At 46.2% G+C, this 15,092-nt stretch overlaps 1 protein-coding gene across 2 annotated transcripts in view; it reads right to left on the minus strand.

The window, feature by feature from the left end:
* Positions 1 to 14,752, minus strand: part of zfyve1 (zinc finger, FYVE domain containing 1) — a 51,678-nt gene extending 36,926 nt beyond the window's left edge. For both annotated transcript variants that reach the window (XM_070878654.1, XM_070878653.1), the window contains exons 1-2: positions 14,111 to 14,752; positions 5,021 to 5,525 (exon numbers count right to left, since the gene is read on the minus strand). In XM_070878654.1, the coding sequence (XP_070734755.1) occupies positions 5,021 to 5,525; positions 14,111 to 14,641 (1,036 nt within the window). In that variant the 5' untranslated portion in view covers positions 14,642 to 14,752. The remainder of the gene's footprint in view (positions 1 to 5,020; positions 5,526 to 14,110) is intronic.
* Between the last annotated feature and the right edge of the window lie 340 nt (positions 14,753 to 15,092).

The raw sequence follows: 15,092 nt of genomic DNA on the forward strand, positions 1-15,092 counted from the left end.
TCCCAGACACATAGCTGGACCCTGACCCACACACATTCCTTTCTTTTGCAGGCCAAGATAACACATAATAGGAGGGAGCAGCAGAGGACAGGCGGGGTGAACCTCAGCTCCAGCAACTGTCTGACCTGGAGGAGCGAGTGCTGCAACTCATTGGGCAGCAGGTGGTGGGCAACGTGGCCGTCGGCGACATCAACCCCTCCGGGGGCAACGGTATCTTCATCCCCTCTCCTCCTCTCATCCCACTTCCCCCCCACACCAGAAGCATTTATTACTTCCCAGCTCCTGACACTGTCTGCATTCCCTGCTCCTTTCCTGCCCCCCTGCTCTCACCTTAATGCGAGGCTTGTGCCTTTGTGCTTTCAGATAATCAGCCAGCAGATGGCCAGTCTGTCCCTGAGCCCCCCCCCGCTCCCCACCAATGAGTGTGACTAGGGATAAGAGGAGGAGGACCCAAGCATCGCGTCGTTACATCTGTCACCCACAGGCACCAGCTCAGAGACTGGCACTATGTGTTCATTAGGGGCAGGTTTAGTAGCGGGGTCTGCACTGGAAACTAGCAGGCTGCAGCAAGGCCAAGGGGAAAGGGAACCTCAGGATCCGGCTCCCAAGGGAGGGTTCACGCACAAGTTCTGCTTCACAGGACTCCGATGAGGACCTCAAGAAAGGTGATGGCCATTCACTCCAAGATGATAGGTGCAATGGCGCGGGTGCCCGAGAGCCTCTCAGCAATGGTAAGGAGCATTGCACAGAGCTCTGCGCACACCATGGAGCTCATCATTTCCAGTCTGCAGACGCTGGTGGACTCCCAGAGAGACCGTAAGGACCCAGACCTCATGAGGTGTGACATGGGTGACGTGTCAGCTTCCACTGCAGTACAGGCCAAAGCATATATGAGGGCAGGTATCACTGCTGCTTTGTACACCATAAGCTTTGTGCCGGTTTTAAGGTTCTGGTCTTCACTCTATTCCTTAGGTGACCAAAGGCTGCACTGGCACACTGAAGGCGGTGTTGCACCTTGTCAGCAATGTCTGCCCTTGTTGACAGTAGGCTCCCGAGGTATGGAAAATTGTCCACATTGTCCAAGGCCTCATCATGGATTTTGATAATTGGGGGGCAGCCATGTGCCAGACCGGTGTGCCAGCTGTGTCTTCCAGCCACCACATCAAGCTCGAGGCTGGCTGGTCAGAGACAAGGGCTATCCACTCTGCACCTGGATCATGACTCCCCTCCGCAACCTCAACACTGCTGCCCAGCACTCGTACAATGAGAGCCATGCTGCTACCAGGAACCTCATTGAGCAGACAATCGGGGTGCTCAAGCAACGCTTCCGCTGCCTTAACCGCTCGGGAGGAGTCCGCCAGTATTTGGCTGGCTAACATTTAAGGAACGAATGCATGAATTGCAACAGTTATACATTCCTTTCTGGCGTAAAAACACAAAAGGAAAAGTGGCCCAACCATGGCTAACAAAAGAAATTAAGATCCAAAGAGGAGTTATACAAAGTTGCCAGAAAAAGTAGCAAGCCTGAGGATTGGGAGCAGTTTAGAATTCAGCGAAAAAGGACCAAGAGATTGATTAAGAGGGGGAAAATAGAGTATGAGAGTAAACTTGCAAGGAACATAAAAACCGACTGCAAAAGTTTCTATAACTACGTAAAAAGAAAAAGATTTGTGAAAACAAATGTAGGCCCTTTACAGACAGAAACGGGAGAATTTGTAATGGGGAACAAGGAAATGGCAGAACAATTAAATAAATACTTTGGTTCTGTCTTCACAGAAGAGGACACAAATAACGTCCCAGAAATGCTAGTGATCCAAGGGTCTAGTGAGCAAGAGGAATTAAAGGAAATGATTATTAGTAAGAAAATAGTGCTAGAGAAACTAATGGGACTGAAGGCCGATAAATCCCCAGAGCCTGATGATCTGCATCCCAGAGTTCTAAAAGAGGTAGCCATGGAAATAGTGGATGCATTGGTTGCCATCTTCCAAAATTCTATAAATTATGGAACAGTTCCTGCAGATTGGAGGGTGGCAAATGTAACCCCACTATTTAAAAAAGGAGGGAGAGAGAAAACAGGGAACAACAGACCGGTTAGCCTGACATCAGTAGTAGGGAAAATGCTAGTCTATTATAAAGGATGTGATAACGGGACACTTGGATAATATCAATGGGATTAGACAAAGTCAACATGGATTAATGAAAGGAAAATCCTATTTCACAAACCTACTGGAGTTTTTTGAAGATGTAACTGATAGAATAGATAAGGGAGAACCAGTGGATGTAGTGTATTGGGACTTTCAGAAGGCCTTTGATAAAGTCCCACATAAGAGATTGGTGTGCAAAATTAAAGCACATAGGATTGGGGGTAATGTACTGGCATGGATGAAAATTGGTTAACTGACAGGAAACAGAGAGTAGGAATAAACGGGCCTTCTTCAGGGTAGCAGGCAGTGACTAGTGGGGTACCACAGGGATCAGTGCTTGGGTCCCAGCTATTCACAATATATATATGACACAAAACTAGATGGGATTGTGAGTTGTGAGGAGGATGCAAAGACGCTGCAAGGTGATTTAGATAGGTTGAGTGAATGGGCAAACACATGGCAGATGCAGTATAACATAGATAAATGTGAAGTTATCCACTTTGGTAGGAAAAACAAAAAGACGAAGTATTATTTAAATAGTGATAGCTTGGGAAATGTCGATGTGCAAAGGGACCTGGGTGTCCTTGTACACCAGTCATTGAAAGCAAATATGCAGGTGCAGCAATCAGTTAGGAAGGCAAATGGTATGTTGGCCTTCATTGCAAGAGGGTTTGAGTACAGGAGCAAGGATGTCTTACTACAGTTATAGAGGGCCTTGGTGAGACCGCACCTGGAGTATTGTGTGCAGTTTTAGTCTCCTTGCCGTAGAGGGAGTGCAGCGAAGGTTCACCAGACTGATTCCTGGAATGGTATGATGAGAGATTGGGTTGACTAGGCCTGTATTCACTAGAGTTTAAAAGAATGAGAGGGGATCTCTTTGAAACGTATAAAATTCTGACTGGGTTGGATAGACTGGATGCGTGGAGGATGTTTCCCTTGGCTGGGAAGTCTAGAACAAGGGGTCACAGTCTCAGGATACAGGGTAGGAAATTTAGGACCGAGATGAGGAGAAATTTCTTCACTCAGAGGGTGGTGAACCTGTGGAATTATCTACCACAGAAGGCTGTGGAGGACAAGTCACTGAATATATTTAAGGAGATAGATAGATTTCTAGACACAAAAGGCATCAAGGGGTATGGGGAAAAAGCGGGAATATGGTGTTGAGATAGAGGATCAGCCATGATCATATTAAATGGCAGTGCAGACTCGAAGGACCGAATGGCCTATTACCACTGCCATTTTCTATGTTTCTATGTTGGTTTGCCAATCACCTTAAATCACCTCTCATTATCGACCCTTCAGCCATTGGAAACGGTTTCTCTTATCTAGCCAATCTCCTCCTAGCCTTCTCTGCTCCAAGGAGAACAGCCTCAGCTTCTCCAGTCTCTCCGAGTAACTGTAATTCCTCATCCCTGGAACCAGTTTAGTAAATCTCTTCAGTACCCTCTCCAAAGCCTTTACGTCCTTCCTAAAGTGCGGTGTCCAGAATTGGACACAATACTCCAGCTGGGGCCGAACCAGTGTTTTGTAAAAGTAGCTATGTAAATGTAACCCTTCGATGAGTCAATGCCTTTAGTACAGGAGTGGAGGGCAGGAAATTGGCACGGGAAAATATATGCTCATAACACTTCAATTCTGAACTTCTCTTCCATCCACGGACACCGTTATTCAAGTTCCAAATACCCTATGTTTATCATCAATTACAGCGCTCAGTCGCCCAGTTTGTTTTTTTAGAATAGGTAGGTCACAAACTACCGGGTAATACAGACATACTGAGGTTGATGCAGGAAGACTACATGGTCAAGCAATCAAAACCCTTTGCTACCTCAAGTGAGCTCAGATTGGCTCATAAGAACGTAAGAATTAGGAACAGTAGGCCATTTGGCCTCTCGAGCCTGCTCCGCCGTTTAATATCATGGCTGATCTGATCTTAGCCTCAATTCCACTTCCCTGCCCGCTCCCCATCACCCTCGACTCCTTTATCGCTCAAAAATCTGTCTATCTCCACTTTAAATATATTCAGTGACCCAGTCTCCACAGCTCTCTGGGGCACAGAATTCTACAGATTTATGACCCTCAGAGAAGAAATTCATCCTCATCTCAGTTATAAGGTGACCCCTTAATCTTAAACTATGCCCCCTAGTTCTAGATTCCCCCATGAGTGGAAATATCCTCTCTGCATCTACCTTGTTGAGCCCCCTCAGTATCTTATATGTTTCAATAAGATCACCTCTCATTCTTCTAAACTCCAATTAGCATAGGCACAACCTACTCAACCTTTCCTCATAAGTTAACCCCTTCATCTCAGGAATCAACCTAGTGAACCTTCTCTGAACTACCTCCTATGCAAGTACATCCCTCCTTAAATAAGGAGACCAAAACTGTACGCAGTATTCCAGTACCCTGTGCAGTTGTAGCAGGACCTCTCTGATTTTATACTCTATCCCACTTGCAATAAAGGCCAACATTCCATTTACCTTCCTAATTACTTGCTGTACCTGCATACTAACTTTTTGTGTTTCATGCACAAGGACCCCCAGGTCCCTCTGTACTGCAGCATTTTGTAGTTTCTCTCCGTTTAAATAATAATTTTTTTTAATTTTTCCTGCCAAAGTGGATAACCTCACACTTTCCTACATTATTCCCAATCTGCCAAATGTTTGCCCACTCACTTAGCCTGTCTATATCCCTTTGCAGATTTTTTGCATCCTCCTCACAACTTGCTTTCCCATCCTCAGATGTTCTGCTATCACAAATACTATTAGTTAAGTTCCATACACTTACTCATTCCATTTCAGGGTGAAAACAAATGGAAAATCTAGTTATATGATGCACTGGAATATCCAAATCAAATAAAAAATGTTTGGACAGCTTACCAGATCCCAATAATTTAGTGTGCACAGTCTCATGGAAGATTATGACTGATGGTCCCAGAGTCGATAACGGAACATCCAATCCACATCTTGCAGTGGTAGCTTTCAACTCTTTGGTGAAATGTTTAAGGTAGGCTTCAGATGCGTCGCCAAGAAACTTAAAGAGGTCATTGTGCAACCTGTCTGCGTGAGTTCTGTATATAATTGTATCGGAAATCGCAAGTACTTTCAGCAGCAATCTTGTCCTTTGACTTAGGTTGACAGTAGCTCCCAGCAAACCTTCAGTATCTATGACAACAACATGATGAAGAGAATCATAGGCTGCCCATACTCCAACAGTGCATGACTCCTGCGCTGGAGAGGTCTTGAACACTTCACGGCCACAGAAGAATGTATGGTTAAGGGTATGAGACTTGCCGTCTCCGGTGTTGCCAAAGATTGAAATGACTTTGAGGTTTTCATCAGCTTTGCAATCAAGTTTCTGAATAAATTCTTCTTCATCTGTCACCTAATGAAGACAGCATTAGACAAACTGCAATTACTAGGGCAAATCCAATCAAAATCACACATTCCTTATTGTAATCAAATAAAAATATGCTGCAAAACACATCTCAGACTCTATACTCAGCAACTTTGTTCATGGAACAAAACTTAAGTACTTTTTTTTTTAAAAAACAGGAGCAGGAGTAGGCCATTTGGCCCCTCGAGCCTGCTCCACCATTCAATAAGATCATGGCTGATCTGATCTTAGGCTCAGCTCCACTTTCCTGCCCGCTCCTCATTTCCATGGGACACATAGCATCAATTAACACAATACCAATCCTCCATTGAATCCCAGTGCTTTGTTAACCTGCGTCACTACTTAGTGATTTGTGTATCTGTGCCCCCAGATCCCTCTGCTCCTCTACCCTATTTACACACTTATTTTCCCAGCAGTGTGTGGCCTCCATATTCTTCCTACCAAAATGCATCACCTCACACTTATCTATCTTGAATTAATTTGATTACACGCCCATTCTGCAAGTTTTTTTTAATATATTGCTGTATTTCGTCTTCCTCAGCACGAACTACACCAACTAATTTGGTGCCATCAGCAAATTGAAATTGTACTTCCGATTCCAGAGTCCAAATTGTTAATGTAAGTTGAGAACAGTGGTCCCAGCACCAATCCCTGTGGAACAACTCACCTTTTGTCAGCCTGAATAGTTACCCTTAAACCCTATTCTGTTTTCAGTTTTACAGCCAACTTACTATCCCTTCTGCTACTCGTTACCTGATTCCACATGGTCTGACCTCAGTCATGAGTCTATTAAGATGGCCTTTTGAAATTCAAAATATATTACATCTACTGCATTAGCTTGTTTACTCTTTGTTACTGTTTCAAAGAATTCAAGCATGACATTCTCTTTTGAATTACATGCTGATTATTAAATTATATTTTCAGTTTCTAGATGTTTTTCTATTATTTCCAAGTAAATATTCCATAACAAGAACATAATAGGAGCAGGAGTAGGCCACCTGGCCCCTCGAGCCTGTTCCGCCATTTAATAAGATCATGGCTGATCTGATCATGGACTCGGCTCCACTTCCCTGCCCACTCCCCATAGCCTTTTACTCCCTTATCGCTCAAAAATCGGTCTATCTCCACTTTAAATATATTCAATGACCCAGCCTCCACAGCTCTCTGGGGCAGAAAATTCCACAGATTTACAACCCTAAGAAATTCCTCCTTATCTCAGTTTTAAATGGGCGGACCCTTATTCTGAGACTATGCCCCCAAGTTTTAGTTTCCCCTATGAGTGGAAATATCTTCTCTGCATCCATCTTGTTATCTTATATGCTTCGATAAGATCACCTCAGTCTTCTGAACTCCAATGTGTATAGGCCCAACCTACCTTCATAAGTCAACCCCCTCATGTCCGGAATCAACCTAGTGAACCTTCTCTGAACAGCTTCCAATGCAAGTATATCCTTCCGCAAAGAGAGAGACCAAAACTGTAGTCTAGGTGTGGCCTCACCAATACCCTGTACAGTTGTAGCAGGACTTTTCTGCTTTTATACTCCATCCCCTTGCAATAAAAGCCAACATTCCATTTGCCTTCCTGATCACTTTTGCTGTACCTGCATACTAACTTGTTGTGTTTCATGCACAAGGACCCCCAGGTCTCTCTGTACTGTAGCACTTTGCAATTTTTCTCCATTTAAATAATAATTTGCTTTTCTATTATTTCTGCCAAAGTGGATAACCTCACATTTTCCCACATTATACTCCATCTGCCAAATATTTGCCCACTCACTTAGCCTGTCTATATCCCTTTGCAGATTTTTTGTGCCCTCCTCACAATTTGCTTTCCCACCCATCTTTGTATCATCAGCAAACTTGGCTTTTACACTCGGGCCCTTCATCCAAGTCATTAATATAGATTATAAATAGTTGAGGCCCCAGCACCGATCCCTGTGGCACACCACTAGTCACTGTTTGCCAACCGGAAAATGACCCATTTATCCTAACACTCTGTTTTCTGTTAGTTAGCCAATCCTCAATCTATGCTAATATATTACCCCCAACCCCGAAAACTTTTATCTTGTGCAGTAACCTTTTATGTGACACCTTGTCAAATGCCTTCTGGAAATCCAAATACACCACATCCACTGGTTCCTCCTTATCCACCCCGCTCGTTACATCCTCAAAGAACTCCAGCAAATTTATAAAATCAGGCCACGTCACTTACAGCAGTGCAGTCTCCGGGCGTGATTGACGGGAGAATTAACCATTCATCTCCATCCTGGCCGGGAGTAGTGGAGCCATCTACAACACCAGCCCATTCCACAGCCCCCCACCCCCATCGTTATTGAGACACACCAATTAACAGAACATGATGTATAATTAAATATTCCATGCATCAATCGCCCATTTCACTTCTCTACTGTACATTTAGATGTCATATCGATAAAACTATCCAGTTGTTTAATGAATTCCAGATTTAAAAGATGTTTTGAAATGGTACTTTCAATTAAAATTTTAAATATATGGTGAATGCAAGTTTTTGATACAAATGCCAAGTCCTCAAAATTTCAGTCAGCATGATTGGGATATGTTCAACATGTGATCCACATATTAGATATCAATAGATACTGCACAGTAGCAAATACAACACGCCTAATAGTTCAGGTGCTCATGTTCTGAACCATAAAAGGAGCTATTAGCACGCAAACATGTACCCTTATGTGTGTTCCATCACCAACAGCGCCTACTTCTGTGACATCGCCCGACTCTGCCCCCACCTCATCTGCTGCTGAAACCCTCATCCATGCCTTTGTCACCTCGAGTCTTGACCCAATGCTCTCCTAGCCAGCCTCCCTTTTTCTACCCTACATAAACTCCAGCTCACCCAAAACTCGGCAGCCCGCGTCCAGACTGGCAGCAAGTCCCGCTCACCCATCACCCCTGTACTCACTGATGTACATCGGCTCCCGGTTAAGCAACGCCTCAATTTTAAAATTCTCATCCTTATTTTCAAATCCCTCCATGGCCTCACCCCTCCTGATCTCTGTAACCTCCTCCAGACCAACAACCCCTGCCCCCGAAATGTCTGCGCTCCTCCAATTCTGGCCTGTTGCACATCCCTGAATACAATCGCTCAACCACTGGTGCGAAGACCCTAAGTCTGGAACTCCCTCCCTAAACCTCTCCACCTCTCTTTCCTCCTTTAAAACTCTCCTTAAAGCCTACCTCTTTGACCAAGTTTTTTGGTCACCTGCCCAAATTTCTCCATATGTAGCTGGGTGTGAGATTGTGTGTGATAAACTCCTGTGAAGCACCTTAGGAAGTTGTACAAGTGGTTATTATAAAGACCTACTAGCTGAACCAGACAAGGAGACTGCTAGCTGAATTGCTCCATTGTGCAGAATTAGATGTCAGCAGGGGCAGTAGTTAGACTCCCTCCAGGGGCAAAGAAATGGGGTGGGGGCGGAATTCTATCAGTTCCCATTCTTGATTGCTATCCACTGACCCCTGCTGGAAAGCTATAGGCATGGAAATCAAGTGAGCCAACAAGCTAGTGCTCAAGAATGGAATGACCAGCTGCCCCTTCCCCCAGTAGCCCCAGGCCACTGAAGTCAATGATAGCACTGGGAGCTGGTACTAAGAACAGATAGCTCCGCACATATGGCCCCAGCTAGAGCACTGTGTCCAATTCTGGGCACCACACTTTAGGAAGGATGTGAAGGCTTTAGAGAGTGTACAGAAGAATGGTTCCAGCGATGAGGGATTACAGTTATGTGGATAGACTGGAGAAGCTGGGATTGTTCTCCTTGGAGCAGAGGTGGCTAAGAGGAGATTTGATAGAGGAAAGTTTAAAATCATGAAGGATTTAAATAAGAGTAAATAAAGAGAAACGGTTTCCAATGGTTGAAGGGTCGATAACAAGTGGGCACAGATTTAAGGTGGTTGGTGAGGGGACCAGAAGCGACATGAGCAAAAATTATGTTATGCAAGGAGTGGTTAGGATTTGGAATGCACTGCCTGATAGGGTGATGGAGACAGCTTCAATAGTAGCTTTCAAAGGGGAATTGGATAAATACTTGGAGAAAAAATTGCTGGGATATGGGGAACAGGGCCGAACTGGATTGCTCTGCAAAAGTGCCAGCGCAGGCTCGATGGGCCGAATGGCCTTTTTCTTACCAGGATATAAACCTGACATTTCCTGGCATGTATAATCCCTTTTACTTGAGTGATTTGAATTGTAATGGCCCCAAAATTGAGATTATCCGGTCTTCACTCCAGTGCAGTACACTGGTCATGGAGGCAAATTTGCTCCTGCATCTATACTGGATTCAAAGTTGGAACAATCACTAGAATTGACTCTTTTTTTTTTACAAGAATTTATTCTAATCTATTTCCAAGCAGTTGTACAACAAATCACCACTTTATAAGCCAAGCACAAATGCCTGTTGAGATACACACATGTGTGTTCAGTAGCATCATGTGAAGGCAATCCACAACAAACGGCATTGAAGTGCAGTATTTGTTCTTCAGTCTCCTGAAGGCACCAACACTTGTGAGGACACAGTTCCAGGTGCCCTCCAGTAAGCACCTCATTCAAGTGCCAACTTATCATGTGATGCTTAAACTATGAGGGTATCCCAGCAATCACAGGCCATCCTCCCCAGACTCTGACACATGCGGTTACACAGGTTGCACATTGATCATAAGTCACACTAAACCATGGGTGATTGGGGCATTCCAAGCATCACCCCAAACCAGCAATCAAGGCCTTCTCTGCTCCAAGGAGAACAAAACAGTTTCTCCAGTCTCTCCACATAACTGAAGTCCCTCATCACTGGTAACATTCTAGTAAATCTCCTCCGCACCCTCTCCAAGGCCTTAACATCCTTCCTAAAGTGCGGTGCCCAGAATGGGTCATAATACTCCAGCTAAGGCCGAACCAGTGTCTTATAAAGGTTTAGCAAAACTTCCTTGCTTTTGTACTCATAGAAATTTACGGCACAGAAGGAGGCCATTTTGGCCCATCGTGTACGCACCAGCCGACAAAGAGCTACCCAGCCTCATCCCACTTTCCAGCTCTTGGTCCGTAGCCCTGTAGGTTACAGCACTTCAAGTGCACATCCAAGTACTTTTTAAAATGTGGTGAGGGTTTCTGCCTCTACCACCCTTTCAGGCAGTGAGTTCCAGACCCTCACCACCCTCTGGGTGAAGAAATTTCCCCTCACATCCCCTCTAAACCTCCTACCAATTAATTTAAATCTATGCCCCCTGGTTGTTGAGCCCTCTGCTAAGGGAAATAGGTCCTTCCTATCCACTCTATCTAGGCCCCGCATAATTTTATACACCTCAATAAGGTCTCCCCTCAGCCTCCTCTGTTCCAAAGAAAACAAACCCAGCCTATCCAATCTTTCCTCATAGCTAAAATTCTCCAGTCCTGGCAACATCCTCATAAATCTCCTCTGTACCCTCTCTAGTGCAATCACATCTTTCCTGTAATGACCAGAACTACACGCAGTACTCCAGCTGTGGCCTAACCAGTGTTTTATACAGTTCAAGCATAACCTCCTTGCTCTTGTCTTCTATCAGCTAGTAAAGGCAAGTATTCCGTATGCCTTCTGAGCCACCTTATCTACCTAGGCTGCTACCTTCAGGGATCTGTGGACCTGCACGCCAAGGTTCCTTTGTTCCTCTACACTTCTCAGTATCCTACCATTTAATGTGTATTCCCTTGCCCTGTTAGCCCTCCTCAAATGCACCTTACACTTCTCCGGATTGAATTCCATTTGCCACAGTTCTGCCCACCTGACCAGTTCATTGATATCTTCCTGCAGTCTACAGCTTTCTTCTTCATTATCAACCACACAGCCAATTTTTGTATCATCTGCAAGCTTCTTAATCATACCCCATACATTCAAGTCTAAATGATTGACATATACTACAAAAAGCAAGGGACTTAGTACTGAGCCCTGCGGAATCCCAGTCACAAAAACACCCATCAACCATTACTCTTTGCTTCCTGCCGCTGAGCCAATTTTTGATTCAACTTGCCACTTTGCCTTGGATCCATGGGCTTTTAAATTTGTGACCAGTCTGCCATGTGGGGCCTTATCAACAGCCTTGCTAAAATTCATATACACTACAGCAAACACACTACCCTCATCGACCCTCCTGGTTACCTCCTCAAAAATTCAATCAACTTCGTCAGACACGATCTTCCCTTAACAAATCCATGCTGACTGTCCCAGATTAATCCGTATCTTTTTAAATGAAGATTAACTCTATGCCTCTATTTATTAAACTAAGGATCCCATTTAGCGGCCTCTGAACTTGTTCTGCCACCTTCAAAGACTTGTGTACCCCCAGATCCCTATAGAGAGGGAGGAACTTAAAATAATCGTTATCACTAAAGAAAAAGTACTCGGTAAAATAATGGGACTAAAGGTGGACATGTCCCCTGGACCTGATGGCATGCATCCTAGAGTTTTAAAATAAATGGCTGCAGAGATAGTGGATTCATTGGTTGTAATCAACCAAAATTCCCTGGATTCCGGAGAGGTCCCAGTGGATTGGAAAACCGCAAATGTAACGCCTCTATTTAAAAAAGGTCGATAGAAAGCAGGAAACTATAGACCAGTTAGCCTAACATCTGTCGTTGGGAAAATGCTGGAATCCATTATGAAGGAAGTAGTAGCAGGACATTTGGAAAAGCATAATTTAGTCAAGCAGAGTCAGCATGGTTTTATGAAAGGGAAATCATGTTTGACAAATTTGCTGGAGTTCTTGAAGGATGTAACAACCATGATGGATAAGGGGAACCAGTGGATGTGGTGTATTTGGATTTCCAGAAAGCATTCGATAAGGTGCCACATAAAAGGTTACTGCACAAGATAAGAGCTCACGGGGTTAGGGGTAATATATTAGCATGGATAGATGATTGGCTAATAAAAGAGAGTGGTGATAAATGAGTCATTTTCTGGTTGGCAAACAGTAACTAGTGGGGTGCTGGAGCATCAACTATTTACTATCTATATCAATGACATGGATGAAGAGACCAAGTGTAATGTAGCCTTTTGATGATACAAAGATGGGTGGGAAAGCAAATTGTGAGGACACAAAAAAATCTGCAAAGGGATATAGGCAGGCTAAGTGAGTGGCAAACATTTGACAGATGGACTTTAATATGGGAAAGTGTGAGGTTATCCATTTTGGCAGGAAAAATAAAAAAGAAAATGATAATTGAAATGAAGAAAAATTGCAAAATGCTGCAGTAGAGGGACCTGGGGGTCCTTGTGCAGGCACAGCAAGTAATCAGGAAGGCAAATGAAATGTTGGTCTTTATTGCAAGGGGGATAGAGTATAAAAGCAGAGAAATCCTGCTACAACTTTACAGGAGTATTGGTGAGGTCACATCTGGAGTACTGTGTACAGTTTTGGTCTCCATATTTAAGGATATACTTGCATTGGAGGTTGTTCAGAGAAGGTTCACTCGGTTGATTCCTGAGATGAAGGGGTTAACTTATGAAGAAAGGATGAGTAGGTTGGGCCTATACTCATTGGAGTTTAGAAGAATGAGAGGTGATCTTATTGAAAATACAAGATAATGAGAGAGCTTGACAAGGTAGATGCAGAGAGGATATCTCACTTGTGGGATATCCAGAATTCGGGGGTATAGTTTCAGAACAAGGTCCATTTAGAACCGAGAGGAGGAATTTCTTCTCTCAGAGGGTTGTAAATCTGTGGAATTCTCTGCCCCAGAGAGCTGTGGAGGCTGGGTCATTGAATATATTTAAGAAGATAAGACAGATTTTTGAGCAATAAGGGAGTAAAGGGTTATGGGGAGCGGGCAGGGAAGTGGAGCTGAGCCAGGATCAGATCAGCCATGATCTTATTAAATGTCGGAAAAGGCTCAAGGGGCCAAATGGCCTACTCCTGCTCCAAATTCTATGTTGCTACACCCCCTTTAAAATTGTACCATATAGTTCATATGTTCTCATTCTTCCTACCAAAATGTATCATTTCACAGTTCTCTGCGTTAAATTTCACCTGCTATGTGTCCACTCATTTTACCGGTCTATGTCCTCCTGAAGTCTGTTGATATGCTCCCTGTTGTTTAATACATTTCCAAGCTTTGTCTCCTCTGCCAACTTTGAAATGATGCCCTGTATTATCCAAGTCCCGGTCATTAATATATATCCATCATGGTCAGCCATGATCTTATTGAATGGCGGTACAGGCTCGAGGGGACTGAATGGCCTACTCCTGCAACCTATTTTCTATGTTTCTATTCTAATACCGATCCCTGGGAAACATGACCAGTCTGAAAAACAAACTTTCAGCTTTCTGTCCCTGAGCCAATTTCTTACCCCAGCAGCCATTGCCCTTTTGTTCACAGGCCTATTATGTGGCACTTTATCAAACGCCTATTGAAAGCCCATATCGACCTCCTGTGTCTGACAGAACTCAGTGAGCCAGACCTGTCACTAATTGCCCCAGACTTTCCCAAGTGCCAGTTAGTTTTGTCACAATGTCTCTCAGTCTCCCCAGCGCCCATGTTGGGCAGCCGGGCCTCCCGGGCCGGCCTTTACCTGGATCTGCTCGCTGTGGTCCACCAGGAGGAAGCTGCTGCCGGCCCGGGCCCGGGGCTGGGCCCGCTCGGCCTCCCCCTCCCCAGGCCCCTCGCCAGGCCCGGCCGGGTAGCTCTCCAGGCGGTGTTTGCGCCGGTTGCTGTGGGCGCGGCGCTGGCAGTCGGCGCAGACGTTGAGTTTGCAGGTGTGGCAGCGGGCGGTGGCGGCGGGGGGCCCGGGGCGGTGGGCGGCGAGAGCCCCGGTCCCGGGCCCCGGGCACTGCTCACACCGCGGGCTGTAGCCGGGGCCCAGGCGGCTCCGCTGGTGCTGGCCGAGCCGCGGCTGTCGGTGCAGCTCCCGCTCGCAGCCGGCGCACTGCAGGCTGCCGCACTCGTCACACTCGAAGGCCGCCGCCGCCCCGCTGCACGCGTAGCTCTCCTGGCAGCTCAGGCCCGGGGCTGGGGCTGGGGCTGGGCCCGCGGTAGTGCAGGCCGAGCCCGGGGCACTAGGGCCCGCCGCCCCGCCGCTCTCAGCCCAGCTCTGCCCGCTCATCCGCGCCCAGCCCGGCCTTCAGTGCCGGCAGCGGAGAGAGCCAAGACCGCGGGCAGCCCCTCACCCTCCACCCGGCTCACACTCTCACTCTGCTCCCTGCCCACTCGGGGCTTCGGCTATCCTCGGGCTGTGGGCTCGGGGCTCGGCTATCCTCGGGCTGTGGGCTCGGGGCTTCGGCTATCCTCGGGCTGTGGGCTCGGGGCTCGGCTATCCTCGGGCTGTGGGCTCGGGGCTCGGGGCTCGGCTATCCTCGGGCTGTGGGCTCGGGGCTTCGGCTATCCTCGGGCTGTGGGCTCGGGGCTCGGCTCTCCTCGGGCTGTGGGCTCGGGGCTCCTCCCCTTGCCGCGCGGGAAGCAGTGCGCATGTGCAGCCCTGCGGCCTGCCGGGAGTTGCCGTTCCCAGTGCAGAGAGCGGGCAGACACTGAGCATGCGCGGCGGCAAGGCCTGCCGG

Source organism: Pristiophorus japonicus, chromosome 4 (genome assembly GCF_044704955.1).
Source record: "Pristiophorus japonicus isolate sPriJap1 chromosome 4, sPriJap1.hap1, whole genome shotgun sequence".
Lineage (NCBI taxonomy): Eukaryota > Metazoa > Chordata > Chondrichthyes > Pristiophoridae > Pristiophorus > Pristiophorus japonicus.